The sequence below is a fragment of the Microtus ochrogaster genome, chromosome 24 (assembly GCF_000317375.1).
Source record: "Microtus ochrogaster isolate Prairie Vole_2 chromosome 24, MicOch1.0, whole genome shotgun sequence".
Classification (NCBI taxonomy): Eukaryota; Metazoa; Chordata; class Mammalia; order Rodentia; family Cricetidae; genus Microtus; species Microtus ochrogaster.
The window spans coordinates 14,209,513-14,227,681 of record NC_022024.1 but is presented as its reverse complement, the minus strand read 5'-3'; the positions used below and the strand labels follow the sequence as shown (position 1 = coordinate 14,227,681).

Below are 18,169 nucleotides of genomic sequence, written 5' to 3'. Positions count from 1 at the left end.
TACTTGACATCTCTGTGCTTCTTTTCCCCTGATGATATCTTTTCCCTGCTAAAGAGCTGGGCTGAATTGTGTTATCTCATTATCTGTACCTTGGGCTTCCCGCTTCTCACTGCAGCTTCCAGACCACCACAACCAGGCCTGCCCTGGGAGTGTTTCAGATATGTGGAATTCATTTCATACCAAATACTACACTTAACATCATTATCCACAGGTCTCTTTTATGGTCCTGGAAGACTTCGGCATTGGCCTATAAAAATCTTTCTATTTGAATTATCTAGTGCTCTCCTGGTCCAACTCTATTCTATGGTTTAACAAATGAGTTGTGGAGATGTAGCTTGGGCCTTACCAACTAGACTTGCTTCGTCTTCAATTTCTATCATTTCGTTGTAACATTCACCTCCTTGGTGCCTAATGTCTGCCCTGCCTGCCACCATACTGGTGGTGGCTTCAGGCTTCTCAAATTATTTTTCAACCTTTCATCATGAACTCTAACCTATTTTTTCATTTCGCAAACCCGAGAGCTAGCATGCAACAATTATAAATATGTCATACCAGTATTTTCACGCATATGCGCATGCACACACATGCACACACACATCCACATACAGAGAGATATGGAGAGATGGTTAAATGGTTAAGAGTACTGGGTGATCTTTTAGAGGACCCAGATTTAATCTAGCACCCACATGGTGGTTGACACTACTGTCTGTAACCCAGTTCCATGGTATCTGATGCTCTCTTCTGGCCTCCTCGGGCACCAGGCACACATGTGGTACACATGTACACATGCAGGCAAGATAGCCATGCACAGTAAGTGAAATTCGAGCAAACTTAGAAACAGGAACTGAAGAACAACAGAATCCGGGAATTTGACATACGCCGAGTTCCACTCAGGGACTAGACATCACTGTCCTTAGTAGTGTCCCAGGCAACTAGGCCGTTTCTGTGGTTCCTGTAACTGCCTTTCAAACAGAAATGTCCCGAAGTTTCTTAGTGAAGATCCCTCCAGTTAAGGCCAGTTTTCCTCTATTTCCAACAACTGAAAGAGAGAGATTCCCTTAAACCTATTAAATTAGTCCAGCACCACCCTCTTACTAAAACCACAGAAAATCACATGAGGAAGCTGTGGAGGAGTGGTTTCTTAATCTTCCTAATGCTCCAACCTTTTACTACAGTTCCTCACGTTGTGGTGACCCCCAACCATAAAATTTTTCATTGCTACTTCATAATGCTAATGTAAAATATTTGGGTTTTCCGATGGTCTTAGGCAACCCGTGAATGGTTGATTTGAGTTCCAAAAGGGTGGCAACCCACAGGCGGAGAACTGTCGCTGTAGATCAATATTCCTGATAAAAGATGCCAAAATTCCCAGCAACATTACTACCAAATCAAACTCAGTAAAACATCAAAAAGGAATGCAACACGATCAAGTTGATTCATTTTAGGGAGGCAAGAACGGTTCGACACAGTACAGCACCTCAACTGAATGGACACAATCCAATCTCAACAGACACAGATGAAGGGTTTGTTAAAATCCAGCATTCCTTCATGATAAAAGTCATGAACAAATTAGGCATAGAAAGATCATACATCAGCATAGCAACAGTTTTACATAATAAATTCAGTCAAAACTGTACTGGGTGTGTATGTGAGGGAGAATTGAAATGCACACTAACTATTTTTTAAAAGAGGTCACCTGCTTGTTCAGAGCTCACAGGACATGCCATATTGAACTGCTAATAAGCACAACTGACTTTAGAATGTTTGCATACGAAGTTACACCTGGGGCATTCTTAAACACTAACACAGTCTTCAAAGTATAGACAGGTTCGTTTTCACTTTCGTTCTTTAGAAGTTGTTCTCAAAGGGAGAAAAAGTGTGTTAGTTGCAAAAAAACAAAAAAAACAAAAACGTATTCGCTGTGGCTAAATGACAAGCCAGCGTAGAAGTCAGAAGCCTGCCAAGGGCAAGCCAGAACCAGCAATGCAGTAATATGATACCAGCAGCGTTTTCAGCTCCCCTGGTATCCTGACTTCTTTATTACAGGCCTGTGAGCTTTCCATTCCTGTGTTTTTATCTCAGGGTCACCTGACTCATGGCAGGCATACAAAAGAAAAGAGTTTACAACAACAGAGAGTTTCTGCTTTGTGTAATGTGTGGAAAAATGAGTTATTTGCAGAACAGTTATTCAGAGAGACATCGACATCCTGAGCTAAACCCTGTGGTAGAACTTGGCTTTCTGTTGCTGCGAGAACACCGTGACCAGGAGGCAATTTGGGTAAGAAAGTGCTGTTTTCCTCATACAGCTAGCTTGCAGTCCATCACCCAGGAAGATAACGCAGAAACCTGGAGGCCCCAACTGCTAAAGCAGAGACCAAAGAGAAATGCGGCCTGCTACTCTCTTGGCTCAGCTTGCCTTTGATAACCCAGGAACACCTGCCAAGGGGTGAGCCTGCCCACTTCAGTCCTTAAGAAAATACCCCTGCAGGCATGCACACAGGTTAATCTGATAGAGAAGGCAGTTCAGTTGAGGTCCCTTGTTCCAGGTGTCTCTAATTTGTGTCAGCTGGCTAAAACTAACCAGTAAAATTTTCAAAACTTTGAAATCCTGATCTCTTCTAACACAGAAGGACGAGGGCCTTGCAGGTACAATCAAGATAAAAGGAGACCATTGGGTTGTATTGCCCAGTATAACTGCTCTTTAGGAGTACAGACCCACACACACTCACATAGAGAGAGGGAGGGAGAGAGAGAGACAGAGAGATATAGAGGTAGAAACAAAGACCGGAGAGGGAGAGAGAGAGGGAGGGGGGGGGGGGGGGGGGAGGGAGAGAGAGGCAGAGAGAGAGAGAGAGAGAGAGAGAGAGAGAGAGAGAGAGAGAGAGAGAGAGAGAGGAAGAGAGAGAGAGAGGAAGAGAGAGAGAGAGGAAGAGAGAGAAGGAAAGACAGGAGGAGGAGGAGATACACAGGAGCAGCAGGACAGAGACACAGAGGGAAACAAGACAGACATGGGGAGGAGGAGAAGAGAGCCAGGAAAACAGACACAGGAGGAAGGGGTCATGGGAAAATGGAGGCAGGAAATGGACACTTTTGCCATAAGGCAAGTAATTCCTGGGGCTAGCACCAGCTGGCAAAGTAGCTCCGGAAGGCGCATAGTCTGGCCAAGCCTATGCTTCAGGAACGAGTATGAACACACTTGTCAGTCATCTTGTTTGTTGTACTTTGGTTCAGTAGTTTTAGTAAACACTGTACCTCGTCCTGATTTGGAGGGTGAGGGCGATACCTCCTTATGACAGAATGGAGAACAGGATTTATTAAGAGAAAAGACTTTCTTGGGCTCCACTCAGGACTCCATGAGGTAAAACAAACAAAACCAAACATTCCTATCGCTCTCTGACATAACAGAGACACAGCAGTACAGAGATCACCCACAGTCCAGTGTAAAAGGTTTTCTCATTTATCTGCAAAATTATTTTCTTGCTTTTAAGTTACATAAACTGACAGATCAGCTCACATTAAAACTGAAATAGTCTACTTGTAAAAGAATAGTTTAGTAACTGTTAGATGCTTAAAATAATGATTTTCAGTTTTGTTTAGGATATCAAGTTTAGTATTAGAATAGAGGAACTCTTATGCAACGGCCACTTCGATGTTAACACATCAATTGGTGCCATCAAACATTTACTTAAGCCCTAATCATTGTATTAAATATAAAAAAAATTATACAACTGTTTAAGATACAGTCCTGGCTAGAATGAAAGAATGTTTCATGCCAAGGGATGGAAGGGAGAGCTTCAAAGTGTCTGGGAAAAGAACTTTAAGAAACAAACACCAAATCCAATAGCTGTGAAAGAAAGAGGTTGCAGGCCGGTTCCCACAGAGGGAGCAAATTAAGAAGTGAGTGACAGCTGGGAGTCAGTGGTGGCCCGCTTTGCTTCCCATGCTGGGTTTGATGGCACAGAAACCAGTTGAATAAATAAGGAGCCAATTTCTTGCACTTGGAAGCTGTACTGAGACTCACTGATTTCCCCTTTTTACATAAAGTACGGATTAACTATAAAACCAAATAGAGTGATTTTTGTTTAAGGCCAATAGAGAGACTTCCCTAAAGCCCTTGGAAGTTACTACTCCTCCCTAAAAGGAAAGAAGCTGGACAGACTGAAAAGCCAGCAGCTCCTTTTGGATCTACAAAGGAACAGAGGACAGGGGCAGCCGGTTTTGATCCGCAGATGAAAGAGAACCAAATAGAAAGACTGAGAACTTACTGGAGCGTGGAGAGCAGCCGCAGGGTGAGAGAGCTGTAACCAGCTAAGGAGTGGCTCTATCTAAGTGACTAAACCTTCATCAGCCTGCAGGAAATTGAGCCTGTCATTAGTCACAGGCTGGGAGAGGCTTAGGAGGCCCTGTCCCTCCTCTTTTCCCCCTCTCCCGGATGAACTATAAGCTACTGGTAGATTCTGGGCAGTCAGGGGTGAGGTGAGATCAGCAATTGTTTCCAGTTGTTTATACTCCGGGGCTTGGGTGCGAGGATGGGGAGGGACCCAGGACCAACGGTCAGGTCCAAACTCATGATCACAGGATAAACACAGAGGGTTGCAAAACGGAACAAAACATCATGAACGGGAAAAGGGGACTTGTCTGGAAGAGGGAAGTTGATGTTGGTGGTAAGAGGGAGGTAGGAGAGGGTGATGGAGTGCCAGTTACCAGAATGCTACTTGTATACATCCAAGGACATAAGGAAAATCGTAGTTAAAACAGACAACCTCAGCGAACCCAATCAAGGGAGCCCAGGAGCCCTGCTTTTCTCTGCTTATCTCCAGGAAGCTACCAGATCTTCATTGTAAATACCAGACAAGAAAATTCCTTGGATTCGGGGTGGGCGGGGTGGGGGTGGGGGTTGTGTGTGGCAGTCATGCTGACATGCCCTGGAGCACTACCATTGGAGAAGGTCTTCTCTCAGCAGAGGCCGTTTCAGAGAATCTCAACTCCTGGGTCTGCTCAGAACCCGGCAGAAGTGATTGAGGGAGAAAACCCAATCTGAGGCTTCTTTCACTGCCCTGTCCTATCTAAGGGCAAAGGGGAGCTGAGGAACACTTAAATCATCGCCCAGAGACATCAGCTCCTAAGTCACAGCGTTTTCCCTTCCTCGTCAAAGTGAGCTGAAATTTCCCGAAGCAGCTATATCTTGTGTTGACACTCCTGCATACTTCTCCATAACTGTGGAGAGACGAGATGCTGAACACTCAGGGCCCAATCGTGCTGGACTCTCTCTATTCCCCTTACTAGGCATTTATTATCAACCTCTGTACTGGACTTACGAATATCTTAGTAATTAAACAAAAATGTTTGTAATATATTAACTTAGCAGATGCTGTGTGTGTGTGGGGGGGACATAACCCTCCATCTAAGGTCTCAAGGACAAACCAAAGCAGGATTCCACCAAAGTTCACCCTGGGGATCTGATCATCTTATTGGACTTCCTTAATTGAGCGTAGGTGAGGGGTTACTTGCTAGAGGGTGGGAGCGCTCCTCCAAAGCCACACCAGAACTCTGCCAAGTAGAGATGACTTTCCCATAACCGTATTGATGGATCCCTCTTTACGCTAATCTCTTCTCCGTCCTGCTATCTCTAGCCCCTTTTCCCGGGCACTTGTACAGTTAGGGCAAAGAAACATACAGCACGTGGCAGGGGATTCTCCTGACCCTCCTCACCCACTAGGAGGCCAGGCAACAAGTCAACAAGTCCAGCTGGGATGACGGTTTGCCAGCAGGTGCAGCTGAACACCTCAAGATGGCGGCTGTTTGATTGCGGAGAGTCCTGCACCACATTCAACATTCTCACCATCCCCCCCTGCTCTTGCATGCCCTCTGCCCTCCTCTTCCACAAGGTTTCCAGAGGGCGGTGACAGAGATGTCTGTTCTCTAAGTCCAATGAGGGAACAAACCCTTGTGCCCTTTCCTTTTGCCTTCACCTCAGCGCTGTTAGCAAGTTAGAGGAGGAAAAGGATGAAAATTAGGAACAGAAAAATTTCCAAATATTTAGACTGCAGTAACAAACAACGAGTATAAACAAATAGGTGGCACATACGCTTCTCCACGGAAACCTATGGCTTCCCTGGTCACAGACTTTTGCCTCTTGCCTCCCTGTACCAGGTACCAGATGTGACGTTCCCCCCTGTGATGCTGTCCTTAAGCCCAACCAGAAATCTAGGTCTACTCAGAAACACCCGGGCCACCATGGTGCTATTTGACACGCGTTGCCTGGCACTTTGGTTGTGAAGTATCCAGGACCCAAGTAGAACAGGACCTCTGACCTTGATTCTCCCAGGGTCCTTAGCAACTTCTGGTGTCACAGGAGCTAGCTAGGAGGGAGGCATTTCGATCCTAGTCCTAGCTTTTTCTCTCCAAGTCTGGCAGCCAAAGCGTGCAATCTCTTTAGCGACGGAGTCTTACCGTGACAGCTGTGGAAAAGCCTTTACTGTTTCAGCCGCCGCTAAGGCCTCTGTGGTCAGCAATGCCGAGGAAAGTAACTTACTCCTAACACGGAGGTTCCCAATGGTCTTACTTCCGTGACTACTGCGGTGGTGAAGCCCCACAGCCAAATGTGACTTGGGGAGGAAAGGGTTTGTTTCTCTTCCAGTTCCATATCCCAGGTCATCACTGAAAGAAATCGGAGCAGGAACTCAGGCAGATCAGGAACCCAGAGGAAGGAGGTACTTACAAACTCCGCCCCTCGAGGATTTGCTCAGCTTGTTGCTTTATTATAGAACTCCACCCACAATGGGCTGGGCTGGGCTGGGCTGGATTGGGCCCTCCCACATCAATCAGTAATTAAGAAAATGTCCAACAGTCGAATCTTAGGGAGGTTTATTTTCAATTGTGGTTCTTTCTTCTCTAATGACTCTAGCTTGTGTCAAGCTGACATAAAAACCAGCTGGCATTCTAACTCATCTCCTCTCGGCTTCTAGGAGCACGCTTTTACCTTTTACATAACCTTTAACATCTGCAGGCCCAGGCTACTGTGAACTTCCCCCAATTACCTTGATGGCTATCACTTGCATCTTTCCCAACCACGCGGAGAATGCCACAGCAACACCTGGCCTGGCCTTTTGGGCTGGTTGTGAACTAAGTCCCCATGCTTGGTTCTTCCACTTCTTCACTGGCCTGGGCCTGTCTGTCTCTTAACCTGAGTCTCTGACTCAGGAAAATGCTCCAAGTTTAGCGTTTATGCCAGCCACATGTAAGAAGACCTTTATACAGAGGCTGGGCAGAACAATGATGAAAAGTCCCAAGCCACCCCAAAACGAAGAGTGGGAGGGTGGAGCTAATCCTTGGTGAGGCAATTTAACGTCCGTTGGTCCCTGGGAATGTCAGGTTATTGTAGAAGTTCAAAACTACCGGTGACCTTGGCCATTTCTTCACGGGAGTAGCCAGGAAGGGTCTCGTCCTGAGAGACCGGCTGTGGGCCAATGGTCTTTCAGCCTGTCGCTTGTATTATTTGTAATAAATCGCCGATTGGCCAGTAGCCAGGCAGAAAGTTTAAGTGGAACAACCAGGCAGGAAGTAGAGGCGGGGCGATGAGAACAGGAGAATGCTGGGAAGAGGAAAGGTCAGTCTGCAGTTGTCACCCAGACCCAGAGGAAGCAAGATGAGAATGCCTTGCCAATGGAAGGTATGAAGCCACGAGGCTAACACAGACAAGAACAATGGGTTAAGATGTAGGATGTAAGAATTAGTTAATAAGAAGCCTGAGCTACTAGGCCAAACCAGTTTTATAGTTAATATAGGCCTCTGTGTGTTTATTTGGGCCTGCACTTCTGCAGTACTGGGTGGAACAGAAACCTCAGACAACAGGAGGAGTACAGTAGGGACTGCCTGCACTTTTTGGTCACCTGTCCCCTTTACTCTTGGAACGAATCGCTGGTCTGGCCTTAGAGCCCTCCATAAGCTAACCAACATGGTGTTCTGTTACCCACCAGTTTTTTGTGGCTAAGGATTCTGGCTAGGTGCAAGTCCAGCTACGTCTGTATTTGGAAAATGTGAAGGCGCACTTTGCCTGGCTTCTTCTCCTCTCAACTTGCTCCTATGGCCTTAGCACCTCGTGAACATTTTATGTTTTTGCATGCGGATCCGAAATGGTTATATTGACCCACTTCATGCAGGTCCCCGTAAACTCTACTGCGACCCTTGTCCTACACCGGTCTCACGGCCCTGGTTTAATTTCTTTCTTAGTCTCCCATAAATAGAGTCTTGACCAGGTTTGTGACCTGGCCATCAAACACCACTTCCCAATACTTAGTTCTTTTAGTAGTGTCTGCCCTTTTTCTATTGGTTCCTGCCTCTGATATTCATGAGGGCCTCAGCTAAGGTAAGCACTCGTCGCAAAGGCTTGTATGAGCCTTGTATGCGGGACTGGTTGCCTTAGATTGTGAAGCCTTTTCCTCAGGAAGGGACGGTTGGGTTATATCTCTCAGCTTTCAAACTGACCCTATCTGCCCGCATGTCCCACAGCGTCACATGGCGGGGCGAGGGGCTCCTCCACTGCTTGTTTGGAAGTCTTCCCCAGAGCCAGCAGCTCCTGGCATTGGATGTTCTGATTACCGTAGTCCCTGGCTCCAGACCACTGCTAGGCCTCTGTCAGCATACTGGACCTTATGCTTTCTCTTTCTCCTGATGAAAGGTAGGTATGACGGAGGAGGAGAGCCTTCTGTTACTTCTAGGTAACTCTCTTCCTCAGCTACCCGACTCTGCCCACAGGTTTTGCTGTCCCAAGAGAGGTTCTATAATTTGGGCCGTCTTCCGCCATTGGCCCCCAGCTGTAAGAGGCAGCAGGCAAATACCTCCATTTTCCCTCTGCTCTCATCCAGTTTACCTGCAAAGTCAGAGGCCAGGAGTTGGGAGTCCGACCATATATCTGTTTCTGGCTCCAGTTCCCTCCTGACACCCGCGTTGACCTTATTTGAGAAAGCGGCTCCCAGGCGGCTCCCAGGCGGCTCCCAGGCTGCCTCTGCAGTTACTTGCGGGTAGTTTTGTCCCTGATGTGATGTTCTCAGGCCTTGCAATGTCTGTCTCAGCCCTTCGGTTGTTCTCAGAGCATCCCCATACACCCAAGGCAGACCTCATCCGTCAATCAGGTATACCAGAACATACCTATAAGACTGTCACCCTAACATTTCCCCTACAGAGGGCCTCTGCCCAGATGGCCTGATTGTAGTGACATTTTTCCATTACTCTCTACCCTGGTCATGTCCCAACTAATCCTATAGGGACAAACAAACCACCATGTCAAAATTTCTCCTGCAACTGTCCCCCAAATTAACGTCATTTCACTTGTTTATCTCATTCCCTGTACGAGGGACAACACCATATTGCTCTTACCAAACTCATTCTTGAGTTTTGTCCTATCCTGATGTCTAGCCAAGCATTGTCCTGATCCTGCTCTCTAAGCTGAGTGTTGCTAAAATTACTTTCCATGGGGAGACTTAGGCAAGGCCTACCCCTCTCCTCTTAAGGTCCCAAGGACAAATCAAGGTAAAATTCCACCAAAATTTACTCTGGGGGAACTAAGGAATTTATCGGGCTTACTTACAGAGGATACTTACAGGTGAGGGGTTACCTCCTGGGGAACAGGGACCCTCCCCATCCACAGGAAAAAGGCCACTACAGAAGCTTATCTTTCTTTCTCTCAGCCTAGACACATGTGACCAAATCACCAAACAAACCCAGATAGCTGTTGTCCACTTTCATTGGCAAATACAGCACAGAGGATATTGCCTGCAAGTGGGGAGGTCATCAAAGAGGAGGTGGTGGAGGCTCATTTTCATTATTACTCTCTTTTAAATTTAGGTTTTCTTAAGCAACATTTAAAGGCATAATATCTACACAGCCCATAGCATCAGAATCCGCCATCTCCTCCCGTTCGTCTACCCGACCCTTGAATACAAGCGTCCTCAAGCGGGCAGAAAGGAGATCCTGGATAAACAGGCTGCGGTCTGTGCGCTCGCTTTCCATGGACTGGCGTTCTGCTACAGACATTTTGGGATCATTCAACCTTGTTAATAGGGACTGGGAGTTCTGGAGAGCCTGCTGGCTGTTCTCCTTCCTGGCTGTGTTGGCTGTGGCCGTGGACTGTGGGATTGTGGTGGTGATGCAGCTTGTGTTAGTGCACCGGCGGCGTTGGGGGCTGTCTCCCCGTTGTGCCCTGCTGCCTGCGCATGCTGCCGCTCAAGTCACAGCTGCATCTGCAATTGTTGCAACTGAGAAGCAGAAGGGCCCTGAAGAGTTAAGCTGTCCTCCTTCAAAACATCTCACTCCTGATAACTGAGATAACCGCTCAGCTATAGGATCCATAGCTTCCTTACTGCTTGGAGAGTTGGAAATCGGCGAAGAGGAGAGCCCGCCCGTGGAGCGGTAAAGTGTATGTTTGGTCTGCAAAAGCGAGGGCCTCCCAGCCCCTAGCCAGGGCAAAATACCACTCAATTCATCTAAACCTCTAGGGGCTCTGTGTTCAAGTGTCAGAAGAGCTTCGAAGTCACCTGTGAGATGATTAGGATCGCCTCCAGGTAACGCGGCACATATCGGACAAATCACTTCTGTTGATGTTTGCGCATGTTCAGAAGTAACAAGTTCTTGAAGAGATGTTTCCGTGTAGCCCGTTTTTTCCACAATAGGGACAAGTAAAAGACTGTGGCTGCTCTACAGAGAAAGCGTCCCCACCATAGTACAAATCAAAATCTACCCTTGTTAATAATATGCACTGCACCGGGTGGTCAGTTGTATGCCTTGTTGCTGTTGCCCCGCTTTCATAACAAGATGCACAAAGATCGTAATCGTAGCAAATTAAACCCTTGTATCTGCGACCTCGAAAGTTTCCTTTTAAACATGCATCACAGCTGACACCTTCATGTCGGGACATCCTAGCTCAGATGGTGATGGTGTGGCCCCTCCTGGACCCAGCCGGTCAACAGTGTGTCCCCATGGCGGGCTCCTATGGCTGCTCTTGGGCCTAGCAGCCAACTCCCACTCAACTTCTAGGCTCGGCTGGGCTGCAGGGGCGGGGTGGGCAGGGGAGCGCTCCCGCAGCATCCTCGGCTGGCTGCGATGGGGCAGCGCGGGTCGGGAATCTAAACATTCTAACTATAAATAATTACTTGAAGTGCACTTTATCATATAAACTTAAAATAGCCATATTGCTTATTGACAATGAATTGTTTTTGGATTTATTGGACCTATAAGACATAAACTGCAGAAAGTCTTTGATGAATTACTGACCACGAAGTAAGAATTATACATTTATCTTCTAATTGTGTCAAGGAAACTGTTTCACAAATATACATAAACAACATTTTATGTTTTGATATCACATGGAAATATCACATACACTACTAATGTTAATTATAATAATAATAATAGTAAGAACAAGCTAATATTTATTAAACGACTATTGTAAACTTGGAGTGGTTCTAAGTACCTTATTTACATGGGTTATTTCATTAACTTAATACTTCAGATACTTGTTAACACATATAAAAAGGCTACACAGAGAGATGGAAATATAAATATTCCCTCTTTCTACCAGATACCACAAAGAACTTTTAAGTCAATCTTTTGTTGTGGTGGTTATCTGTCTTGAAGAGCTTAATATTTTCTGTGCAATGCATGCTTTCAATTCACACTGTTTGTGCTTTCCAACTTAAATTTGTTAAATAAGTGTAGAAAAATGGAAAACTATTACAGTTGAGGTTTGTATATTTTCTTCTTAAAGTTCAGCATTCTATTTTCAATGCTTTGGTATTTTTTTCTTTTTCTATTGGGCTTTGGTTTCTGTTAGGTCATCCTCTCTCTAGCCTTCATCTTCCTCTTCCTCTCCTTCCTCACTGCCCCCCTCCGTCTCGCCTTCTTCTTCTTCTTCCTTGCTCCTCATTTCCTCCCCTGTTGAGAATCTTCTACTGTCAGAGAGCATCTGCTTTTCAGCTAAGACATCTGGAAATCGAGACTGTATGACGAAGACAACGATGACGCACAGCATGAAACATGCCCCTCTCAGGAAGATGGCGAACAAGCACAGAGGATCGCACACAAGTGGGCGGGGCACTTCCCAAGGTGGGTACCAGAACTGGTAATCTGTAAATACACAAGAACTTGAAGAACGCGAGATTTCATGTGGAAATGGCTAATTTGTTTAAGAAATAAAGGACTACAACACGTACACGTAGCTTGGTCACGATCTGCATTACCTAGAAAGAAAAAGAGTCTGTAAAGAAATGCATACATTTTCCCCCCTACTTCTATAAGAATATTCCCAACAGCACTGCAACCATCCTTCATGCTCTTAGACGCTAAGGCAGTGGCTCTCAACCTGGGGTCGCATATCGGATATCTTACATAGCATATATTAGCTCAAGATTCATAACAGTAGCAAAATTACAGTTATGAAGTAGTGATGGAAATAATTTTATGGTTGGGAATCACCACAACATGGGGAACTGTATTAGGAAGGTTGAGACCTACGGATCTAAAGTCTTTGATGTCCTGTTCTGACTAGTAGCCAAGCATACTACATTATTCTTTCCGTAGAAGCCAGCCTGGTTGGATAGAGAAACACAGAGCTAAGGAGATATGGATTTTAGGACTGACGACACCTCAAAGCATTGTGTCACCTTAGCTAAACACTTCACTTAGACCGGCTAAGGGCCCCTATTTATATTATTCCAAATTAATATGGATCTACTCATTTCTCATGTAATTCTCAGTTTTCTCCATGTTTCATCTTCGTTTCTGAAACAGCAAGGTCAAGTCCACCACCTGGGATTCATTGACTTTAGTTATTTTTTTTTTCAATGAGATAATTACATTTGAAAGTAGACAAATTCCTTTTCTTCTGCTTAACTGGGTGGAGAGGGTCAGATCATGATTAGTTTTCCTTCTACTGAAAACAGATTCTTTTCTCACATAATAACCCCGATTACAGTTTCCCCTCCCTGTACTCCTCCTTCCTCCCTGCCTCCCCTCCCACCTGGAGCCACTCTCTTTCTAGGCCAATCATTCTTGCCTTGCAGTGAGAGGGTCACTAGTGGGCACAGGGGGACAGCGCAGTGCCAATGAGGGCTTTGTCTTATGTTGGTAGCATCTCCATGGTGAAGTTTAGAGTTTATTTCTTAGGCTCCTGAACTCTGCTGTGCCTTTGCTGTCATTTTAGCATCTTGGTGTTGGTCCTTCACAGTTTAAGAGGCGGCTCCTAATCAGATTATCCTTAAAAAGGAATCCTGCTCTATCTGGTGTGCAGGTTCTCTTCAGCCGCACGGGTGATGCACGTAAAGACCCGTTAGCAGAGGCAGCGATGTCACAGCATCTTCTTCCTTGCCACTGTTCTTCATTTGTTACCATTAGTTTCCTTTTGTTACATTCTTCTTTTATTTTTGTATTTTGTTAAATATTTAGACAAATTTAAATTTATTTGTAGATACACTGTTTATCTGTTCTTGAAGGAAAGGTTTTAGTTCATGTGGGTGAGGGAGGCTAGAAGGTGTGGTGTCTCATGGAACTGGAGTTACTGGTGGCTTTGAGCTATCTGACCACTGAGCTTCATGACCTCTGAGCTGCCTGACCACTGAGCCACCTGACCACTGAGCCACCTGACCGCTGAGCCACCTGACCACTGAGCCTCCTAACCACTGAGCATCCTGACCACTGATGCTCCTGATCACTGAGGCTCCTGACCATTGAGCCACCTGACCACTGAGCCTCCTGACCATTGAGCCTCCTGACCACTGAGCCTCCTGACTACTGAGCCTCCTAACCACTGAGCTTCCTGACCACTGATCTTTCTGACTGCTGAGCTTCCTGACCACTGAGCCTCCTGACCACTTAGCCTCCTGACCACTGAGCCTCCTGACCACTGAGTCACCTGACCACTTAGCCTCCTGACCAATGAGGTTCCTGACCACTGATCTTTCTGACCACTGAGCTTCCTGACTACTGATCTTTCTGACTACTGAGCTTCCTGACTACTGAGGCTCAGCCACCTGACCACTGAGCCTCCTGACCACTTAGCCTCCTGACCACTGAGTCACCTGACCACTTAGCCTCCTGACCACTGAGCCTCCTGACCACTGAGCCTCCTGACCACTGAGGTTCCTGACCACTGATCTTTCTGACTACTGAGCTTCCTGACCACTGAGGCTCAGGCACCTGACCACTGAGCCTCCTGACCACTGATCTTCCTGACAATTGAGCAAAATGATCACTCAGCCTTTTTAAAAGCCCATGTCTATCACCTTTTAAGTCTTAATTTTGGTCCTTGGATATAAAGGATATGAACATCAAAATCTGTATCTTTCTTCTCCCATTTTATTAATTACATAATTTTTGTATTTTATATTTATTTTTTCACAATTTCATATATGCACACTGTGTTAATTATCTCTCTCTCCTTTTTCCTCTTTATTTTCTTTCTTTTGTTTTTTTGAGACAGGGTTTCCCTGTGTAACAGTCCTGGCTGTCCTGGAACTAGCTCTGTAGACCAGGCTGACCTTGAACTCACAGATATCCACCTGCCTCTGCCTCTGAAGGGATAAAAGGTGTATGTCACCACATCTGGCTTAATTATGCCATTTTCCATCTTGCTAATTTTTTTTTACCTTCTCTTGGTAATAACAATGGTCAGTTTTTTTAAAAGTCTATTAATTATAATGTAATTCTTACAAATGTCTTTCACTGCAACTTCTCCCACCCCCACCATCTTCAGGAGTTTGTTGGGGAAGCACTCATGTGAACTGCGTATCAACAGTTCCTGCTGCTCCCAGAAAAAAAAATGTTTATTTGTCTTTAAATTGTATACAAAGTTTAGCTATGTATAGATTGTTGGTTAACTCTCTACATGTAAAGGCAAAATAGGCCTCATTCCACTGTTTCTTGGTTCTGAACGTACAGTACAGAAGTTGAAGACAAATCGATGTTTTCCCCTTAAGTGAGAATGTCACCTTGTCAGTGTGGAATTACTGCAAAACCTGTGCAAAGCCCAATCTTTACTGTAGAGCTGAAACCAGAAACAAGAATTCTACGAACGCTATCTTCTGCGTAGTTTTAGAATTTGCCATTCATTAGAACAACTGCAATATTTGGAAGCTGTAGGAGAACTAGATCGCCTAGTTCTGAAGACATTGCTGCAACAGGAGCCTCAGTGGTTTCTCAAGGAAAGAGAGAATTGCTGGTTTTGTTGCCCTTTCTCTGCTCTTAGTAGCCACACAAAACCATAGGCATCACCCCCATCTTAACCAATAATTAGTAGTAACCATTTTTGGTTAATTACTAGCTTACCTTTCCTCAGAAAGGAACATCTTTACATCCTGGATAAACTTAAAGCTGAAGAGCATTACTCTCTGAACTGCAGGTGGGCTCTTATGTTTCTCATTGGTGGAAAAATGTTGCTGAGAGGTTGAGTCCAGGCTCTGTGTTTTGGCCCTATTGGGTGAGAAAAGGACTTGGGAGTTTGTGTCTCGGGTCTTCTATCTGAAGCTTGAAAATGTCTTCCTTTGGATTTGGGATCTACAACTGCAGACACAGTCTTGAAACCCAATTGCCTTTGGACATATGTAGGACAGTGAGAGAAATAACTCAATTCTAATGAACACAAAACATACTTATTTCTTCCTTCTGATTCCCAGTGGGTTTTTTTTTTTTTTGACAGGGTCTCTCCATAGCTTTTTGGTTCCTGTCCTGGAACTAGCTCTTGTAGACCAGGCTGGCCTCAAACTCACAGAGATCCACCTGCCTCTGCCTCCCGAGTGTTGGGATTACAGGCGTGTGCCACCACTGTCTGGCTTTCCCAGTGGTTTTTAAAGAGAAAGCGGAACAGTGGAACTTATCACTGCTTAGGAACTGAACTTACAGTTGTGGTTCTAAAGAAGATGGTAGAAGCCATATTTTAAGTTTTCTTGCCCATTATAGAATAAAGCTATACATGTAGCATAGGATTCATGGGAGAGCATTATGATAACTCTGATGAGCAACTATCTGAAGGCAGATTGAGAGAGAACCTCAGGCTTCAAAGTGCCGATGAACTGCTGTGTCTACTGGCTTTCCCATCTCTAGTACTTCCCCACTGAAACGCAATACTTCCTCCGGCGCTGTGGACTCTCTGGTTTGGGCAGAACCCGGAAGAGGACTCTGGTTTTGGCTGAAGGAGTAGGAAACCCTAGACAAAGAACTAAGGAATGCTGAAAGCAGGAGAAAACAGTCTTCCTCAGGGAAGATTCCCTCAATTTTCTTTATCAAAATCAAGTGGCCAGTCTTGAAATCATATACATACAAGTAACATATAGACTGAGGAGACTATATTTAAGTATTTAGTAATACACACACACAAATATACACACACACACACACACACATTTGTCATGACAATTAAAGCGAATAGAGGCCATGGATTTGAGAGAGAGCAGGGGTGGATGGGGCTTGAAGGAGAAAAGGGAAAGTATAAAATGATATAATTATATTTTAATTTCAAAATAGAATAATATTAATATCCTACATAAAATTTAAGTAAGAAACAAATATTTTATAATGAAGTATTCCAAGTTCTGGGATATAATTTGGTCATGAAATTTTCAACTCAAATGAGAAAGGTATGTAATAATCACCAATGACAAGACAAAACAGATATTGAAATTATTAGAAAACACCCTTCAAAGAAAAGGTCAGGCGGAAAATGTCAGCTGTATTTTAGAGAGGAACCAAATAAAATATTTAGAACTGAGAAATACAGTGATAGCCGCGACGATGTAACATGGGAGGTCTCAGTAACAAACTAGAAATGATGGAAGAGTCTTTGATGTTGGAGGGGATAACGGAATGACCTTTCATCTCTAAAGACGAAAAACAATTGTGCGGTGAACCGAGTGGAAACAACACAAACTCTCCTGTCTATGTCACACACAAAGCCAGAAGGAGAGCTATGAAGTGATCTTGGCCATTCTTACAGGTGTAAGATGGAATCTCAGAGTTGTTTTGATTTGCATTTCTCTGATGGCTAAGGATGTTGAGCATTTCCTTAGTTTCCTTTCAGTTATTTTAGATTGATCTATTGAGAGTTCTCTGTTTAGGTCTGTACCCCATTTTTTATTGGATTATTTGTTCTTTGATGATCAATTTCTTGAGTTTTTTTTTTTGTATATTTTAGAGATCAGCTCTCTATCTGATATGGGATTGGTGAAGATTTTTTTTTTCTCATTCAATAAGCTGCCATTTTGTCTTGTTAACTGTGTCCTTTGCTTTACAGAAGCTTCTCAGTTTCAGGAGGTCCCATTTATTTATTGTTGGTCTCAGTGTCTCCTACTAGTGTTATATTTAGGACGTGATCTCCTATGCCCATGTGTTCAAGGTTATTCAGCACTTTCTGTTCTATGAGGTTCAGTGTAGCTGGATTTATATCGAAGTCTTTGATCCATTTGGACTTGAGTTTTGTACATGGGGATAGATATGGATCTCTTTGCATCCTTCTCATGTTGACAGACCATGTGAAGTTCTTGGAGAGAGTAACTGTTAGCTCTCTTTCCTTAACCCTGAGATACCTATGTTTCCTTACAGGAAGCAATGGGGCCAAGGAGAGCAGAGAAGGCTCTGTAGTTGGAAATACCTATAGGTGCACAGTATAGCGACAGAACAGTGACAACATTAGAGTCGGGATCAATAATAACAGCACAATAAAGTGAGTGTCAGCCACTCTGCTCTCTTACGGTCTTACATCTTACGGATTTATTTTATCTTACTGCATAGAAAGTCTGTGCATCTGTCAGCATTGTCACACTGAGAACAAACTGCCCCTGCTTGATAAGGCCTCCTTGTCAGCGTTCCTCTAGAAAAAAAGTAGAAAGTAAGAAAAGACTCAGTTTTTATGCCATTTAATGCTTATTAAATTTATGTTATATTATTAATTTATGCCAATTGAACAACATTTTTCCCATATTTTATTATTTGAGGAAGATGACCTAGTTAAGAAAATAGACTCCTTAAAGTCTGTGTTGTTGGGGTTACACATAGGAAGCGATCTCCTGTGCCCATCTGTTGTAGGGTACTTCCCACTTTCTCTTCTATTAGGTTCAATGTGTTCTGACTGATAGTGAGGTCTTTAATCCATTTGGACTTGAGTTTTGTGCATGGTGATAGATAT

The 18,169-nt window shown here is 44.5% G+C and overlaps 2 protein-coding genes and 1 pseudogene across 3 annotated transcripts in view; all 3 read right to left on the bottom strand.

Moving 5' to 3' along the window:
* Positions 1 to 6,669, bottom strand: part of Glipr1 (GLI pathogenesis related 1) — a 34,329-nt gene extending 27,660 nt beyond the window's left edge. For both annotated transcript variants that reach the window (XM_005358069.3, XM_005358068.3), the window contains exon 1: positions 6,454 to 6,669. The gene's annotated coding sequence lies outside the window, so the exon portion shown is untranslated. The remainder of the gene's footprint in view (positions 1 to 6,453) is intronic.
* Positions 6,670 to 9,792: 3,123 nt separating this feature from the next.
* Positions 9,793 to 10,925, bottom strand: LOC101998046 (annotated as a pseudogene).
* A 6,829-nt stretch (positions 10,926 to 17,754) lies between these two features.
* Glipr1l2 (GLIPR1 like 2) overlaps positions 17,755 to 18,169 on the bottom strand; it is a 9,000-nt gene continuing 8,585 nt past the window's right edge. The window contains exon 4 of the mRNA XM_026784608.1: positions 17,755 to 17,854. Within this exon, the coding sequence (XP_026640409.1) occupies positions 17,755 to 17,854 (100 nt within the window). The remainder of the gene's footprint in view (positions 17,855 to 18,169) is intronic.